Source organism: Atta colombica, unplaced genomic scaffold (assembly GCF_001594045.1).
Source record: "Atta colombica isolate Treedump-2 unplaced genomic scaffold, Acol1.0 scaffold46, whole genome shotgun sequence".
Taxonomy (NCBI): domain Eukaryota; kingdom Metazoa; phylum Arthropoda; class Insecta; order Hymenoptera; family Formicidae; genus Atta; species Atta colombica.
In genome coordinates this window covers 578961-585138 of record NW_017259535.1, presented here as the reverse complement: position 1 = coordinate 585138, position 6178 = coordinate 578961, and the positions used below count along the sequence as shown (strand labels likewise).

General features: G+C 33.2%; 1 protein-coding gene across 2 annotated transcripts; it reads right to left on the bottom strand.

The window, feature by feature from the left end:
- Window positions 1–2796: 2796 nt before the first annotated feature.
- Window positions 2797–5535, bottom strand: LOC108691366 (integrator complex subunit 12-like). Of its 2 annotated transcripts, none has more exons than XM_018199069.1 (5): window positions 5326–5535; window positions 4916–5124; window positions 4490–4855; window positions 3836–3908; window positions 2797–3760 (listed from the first exon to the last, which is right to left on the bottom strand). In XM_018199069.1, exons 2-5 carry the CDS (start codon window positions 5072–5074, stop codon window positions 3567–3569), a joined length of 792 nt encoding a protein of 263 aa, XP_018054558.1. In that variant the 5' UTR covers window positions 5075–5124; window positions 5326–5535; the 3' UTR covers window positions 2797–3566. The 2 variants fall into 2 exon arrangements, with proteins under 2 accessions (XP_018054558.1, XP_018054559.1); XM_018199070.1 differs by lacking the exon at window positions 5326–5535 and adding an exon at window positions 5202–5280.
- Between the last annotated feature and the right edge of the window lie 643 nt (window positions 5536–6178).

Sequence of the window (6178 nt, the reverse complement as noted above, 5' to 3'; positions counted from 1 at the left end):
TGTGTGTGTGTGTGTGTGTGTGTGTGTGTGTGTGTGTGTGTGTGTGTGTGTGTGTGTGTGTGTGTGTCGGAGGAGAGCGAATGGTGAAATATTGACGCCACCTCTATACGCGATGTCCGCTGAATATTTTATTAAAACGCCGGCTATAAAGATGGAGAACCGTCTTGTGTGAGCATCTTAAAATAAATACCAAGAAAGCACGCGGCAGAGCTTCCCAGCGGGCCGTACGATCGGAAGTCGACTCCATCCAACTGAAAAGCTTGTCAATTCTGCATTCAACGTTTATAATTAATAACATAACGGACTGAGAAGAGGCGATTCGTGGCGTCTGATGGGGGCGAAATTAGTGTGTCATGCTTCGTAGTATATATATAGATAAATATATATATATAGATAAATCTGAACACATCGTGTGTCGAGTTAAGATTACTCTTTGTTAAGCTTCAACGAGAGAAAGAGAGAAAGAGAAAGGAAGAGATGATCCTGATAATTTTTCCCCTTAAAGACATTTCTCTTTTATATTTTCCGGGAAATCCCCAATTGAAATAGCGCGTATTTCAATTGGATCTTTTTTAAATCATTGCTGGGATAATATATGATTTTTTTTCCAGCAAGAAACATAGTGTAACACAGTCATTTCAACTTTAACATTAGTAAACAAGAATGTAATAATTTACTGTATTACATTGGCTGCATTTAACAGAGAAAGTAGGTTTTTAGCTGTTGTAACTTTTTATGATTGGTTTATTCATTTAAATCCAGAATAACTAAGGGCAAGATCAATAGTTTAGCAGAATGTTTATTTTGCAACTTGGAAGTTTTCTTCGCTGAGATAGGATTATTCCTCTAGAGCTAAAAGTATAATCCAATCAATGTGAAGAAAAAAAACTTCCAAACAAAAAAAGGTGCTTTTCAGCAAAATCATCTTTGTTATTTGTCAATGTTAAACGAAGCCGAAATAATCAGTGTTACAATTTACAATAGATGATTTCTACTTGATGGGAGTTTTCTATTTATAATGGCACAAGTCGGTTCAAACGTTCTTCTATCTTTATTCTCTGAATATCAAGAAAGAGAGAATATTTGTGTCAACTTGTGTCATTAAACAGAAAATTCCCACTTTGTTTCTTGTTGAAAAGCATCATAAATATTCTGTTGAACGCGACCAATTATATTATAGAATTTCATACCAATTATGTCGTTTATCTGCTAAACGTAGCTTCCACTAAGTCATTTGATATTGCAAATGCTTCGAAACATTTGTAATGCCAAGTGAACTGCATCCTTCTTTCTTGTTTGAAAGCTCACATAATTAATAATTGACCGATATTGAACAATTATATCTTTGTTTTGTTCTAAATTAGCGTCCTAGAAAAAAAATATACATTTTTTTTAGAACAAATTGTTCAAAATTGCAAAAAAGACATTGACCGTCTTATTACATTGACCAACCTTGATTGCTATTAAAAGACGGAGAAAAGTCTGCCCTCTGTTCATCAAATTAAGCGCAACAATGCTCTTACGCTCATATGCGCGGGAATGCGTGTATATTGTATTCATGTGTATGTGCAATTTCAACCCCTCACGAGTCCTTTTTCTCTCTTTCTCTTCATTGTATATAGTACTTCAACCCATCCTCCCCCCCTTATCTCGCGCACGAGTAGATTTTAAGTGACACTCGAGAGAACGAAATGATTCTTGCCAAATTCTTGATGGGACGTAGGGACAAATGATTAATTGCATTTAAAACGAAAATCGCAAGAAATATATTGGTATTATAAATGACTGGTATCTCTTTATCTCTTCGTTATTTTTGCCCACCCGCAGTCTCGGCTGTATAAACTTGCTATCAGCCTTACGATTAGGACAGTCTTACGGATTAGGAACGTGTCCTATAATTTGAGTCGTTACAACCATTCATCCAAATATCCGCAGAGGGACATATAAAGAAGATGGTCGATCTTCTCTAATTCAAACGTGTCAATCTTGAAACAAGGTGAATATTACAAAAGTGAGCGAATTTACTAGGATTTATAATTTCATTGGTTAACACTTAGTAAATTTGTTCACTTTTCATTTATAATTTTCACCTCGTTTCAAGATACACAGTTGTCCTCTCTGATCCTTCGTCGACTTTGAGTTTCAAAATTTTCTTCTGGAGAATCTTTGTAAAGAATTTATTGTAATTATACGGGCACATAAAACAGCGCTCGTGTAAAATTATCACAGCTTGTTGATGCACTAAGATTTAAATATCATTACTATAAATATATGGATACGCAAAACGTGAACTTTTCGAAAATATTCTATCCAGTCCAAAACTCTTCAAGTTGTCGTTACGTAAGTCGTTATGTTAATTTGTTCTTGTATGTCGCAACTAAATCACCTCCGCATTCGCGGATACACGAGTTTACATGTATATCTTGTATACAGTAGAACCTACTTGGCGCGTGTGTTATAGTTTTCCACTGTGCATTTTTAACACTAACATCAATTTCGGCATCGATGTTACATCGTTACGCCAATAATAAATTAGCGTACGTGATTCGCGAGTTGATTTCAGTGACGAAAAAATTGTGTATATGCTCTATATATAAATATAAATATATATATATATATATATATATATATATATATATATATACATACATATATATATATATAATAGTACAATTAACACACAATCTTGAGATATATATGTGAAGTTTATATAATTTTATCGCTTTCCTTTTATAAATATCTCAATAAAAAGGTATTAAAAAATGCTCTATTGTATATTTACATTAAAACTATCAACGCAGACTTGTATTACGAATGATGTTACGTGTGTAATAATTATTAGCGATAGTAATATTATGTCATTATTTTCTACATACTTAATATTTTTGTAATAATAATGCGAAAGCTTAAAGATAACAAATTTACATGGCACATTTGTACATTTATTAATAAATTGTATAATATGGAATTGTATTTATATAGGCAGTAAGAAATTCAGACATACACAAAGGCCCAATTGTATTAATATCGATTGAATGTAATTCGAGATTAAACTTCAATATAAATACACATTAGTGTGATATCATCTATTTAGGTTTTGTCTTTATCATAAAGGAACGCGACTTTTACTTTCTCTGATCTTATGAAAATATATTCATAAAAAATAATAATAAAACCTTCCTTCTTCGTTTTAAAACGTTTCCATATAAACACATGCACTTGTCTTAGCGCCGAGACACTACCATGTCTTCAGATCTTGTACATACACTGTGTATTAGAGTGAGAATATTTTTCGAATCAAAATTCTTAATGTCGTACATATATAGGATGATAAATCCAGATTTTACTTGTCGACTACTTTAACAATGGACTATTTAGTACTTCATAAAAATATAATAATAAAAATTGTAGTCCTTTCGGATTAACTCAGATTAACTCAGATTAACAAAATTAATTACAAAATAATTACAAATCATTTCATATTATTTCTACAAATTACAACTTATATACGATCTTATTGGTTTGCTATTTTTTTTTTTACAAGTTAGTTTATTCTATCCTTGATTTTATTTTATATATAATCCTGATTTATCCTGAGAAGATTTGGCCGAGGATAATGCAGGGGAACTGGATGAAGAGCTCTTTGAACTCGTGGCAGTACTTGTATTACGTTTGTCCTGCTTAGCTTTCTTCATCATATCTTTCAATCTTCTATCTGCGCTAATAATATGAATATTTGGTGTCATCTTAGCTCCACTACCTACGAAGATTAACAGTGTTAGTTTAATGACTAACTTCACACACATGTATCAATAAAAATATACGCTGTATTTACTTGAGCTAGATTTTTTCTGCTCTTTAGATTTGCTTTCTGTTACAGTCTTTGGTGAATTCCTTTCTTTCGAGACCTAAAAATTATAATAATTACTATGAAAATTCGGTTTTCTCACTGCAGCCATATCGAATTATGATATTAGAAGCAAAAATTTTTTTATACATGTTGAAATAAATCATTTTTGTCATGATATGTTTTACATTAATGTTTGATTTAAAATAATTCTTTTATCTCACATTAATAAATGCACGATTTAATTTACATATCCTCCATGTTTTCAAAAAATGATCTTATAACAATTGATCAAGATTTACAGAATTATTTGCCAATATTTACAAATTGATGAGATCTTTGATAGGTGCTTCACGTCTCTATCAAATGTAATAACATACCAAAAATTAATTATTTTAATGTATAATGCAAAGAAAAAATTTCTCATGTCTGTTGTGATAATTTAACATAATTACAGTCAGAAAATAGGATATTTTTATAGTAAAAATTCGCATTAAGTAGGGAATAAAATAGAATTATCTTATTTGAAATATAAATTCATTAATAATGATTAATTAATGATAACAATAGATTTTTCATGAGTAAACGAAATGATATATAAAATATTCTCAAAAAATTGTAAAAGTGGGTGAATACACACACCTGAGACTTTGGACAGTTAGAGCAGTACCATACTTGTTTCGGAACGTTATCTATCTGCGAGTCTAAAATATGTGGAACATGGCACTCTTGATGATACAAAGAATGACATTCTTGACATTCCACGAGCCTATTTCTCGCCCCGACATCCATTCCCTTGCAAATGACACACGTAAGATCATCCTCTAGAATTTCCAGCGCCAGCGTATCGTCCGATTGCAGAATGTCTGGTGGAGTGTCACGCGCTGGTAAATTAACTGGGGAGCTGTTCTTGCTTGATTTACTCGAGTGCTTAGATGAGCTGGAACTCTTACTCTTCTTACTGCTACTACTACTGTGATCGCTCAACACTGGTTCTTCCATCATGTACTGAATAACAAATAGATAAATTTAGAACCATTTTTGTTTCATGTCACGGGATAATCATACCTTTTTGTGCAGCACATTGGAAAGCATTTTGGATGGTCCATACTTCTGTTTAATCGCCTCATCTAATAGAGCTCGCAGCTGCTCTGCAGAATCCTTGTTGGTGGAGTACAGGAGTCGCAATCCCTGCGTGAATTGAGGATCCAACTCCAACTGAGTCATCTTTTCAGAAACTCAGTTCTTCGCTTTCAGCACAATATCAATTTATGTTGCTGCATAAAAATTAATTCAAGTTAGCCTCGACGACAGTCAGGTTATGCTTCGACAAGAATGAAAACTATGTACATACGAAACATAAATATTTCGTTACATATCAATTTGCGCGAGTGTGATTGTCTAAAACTCGTCTTTTTCCTCTCTGCGTAAAAGGTATCGTTCGAAAAAAAGTAAAGTTTATCTTCTTTTGTTTTCACCTTGCTCGAGATTTATCTTGTCGAACGGATGGAAATGTGCGGCACGCTTGTCCTTTAATTCACTCGCGTAGATTCTGTAGTGATGATCTAGTCAAAAATCTTCGCGATAAAGCTAGACACAGTAATATTGACATTTTTTATTATCCAATTGCCGTGCCGTTTCGTGCTCTGAAAATCCCGTTGTAGATTATCGCTTTTCGAATGACAAGTTTTTCATGAAGCTATAAAAACAAATTATAAAAATATTTATATGTACTGTACAAATCGATGATTTAATTAAACGAAACTTAGAGATACTTAAAGATACTCTATCAGCCTAATTTGTCAAGTAACAACGTGCTTCTTTCATCACATAATAAAACCATAATTCGCGAACTTCCGTGTGTTTGTTAAATCAAGAAAACACACAAAATGTCAGAATATCGTTTGAATTACTATATCGAATTTTTTTAAACTTATACATTTACGTACATCTCTAAGCATGAAAATAAAATTCGTTCGAAAAAAATTCGATCACGTCAAGATCGAAAGTTACATATCATCAGTCATCGACATTCAGGAAGAAATCGATAAATGAATACGGGCTCGAGATGGATTGATTTGGATCGATAACAAAAGAAACATTATTAACAAGTTTTTCTTGCGGGCGAGAATTTGAAAATGCCGCCGGAAGTACGGGACTTGCACGACACCTATGGATTCGTCGCGGTCGCCAGGAACTCGGGGAATGCAGAGTGCATCGCCACGCAAGTCCGACTACCCCTCTGCACGCATTCCAGATGATTTGAGAAGATTCCAGAGCAGATCTGGCAAAGCTTCGATTCGTGAATGCGAATTTGAGTGCGAGAAATAA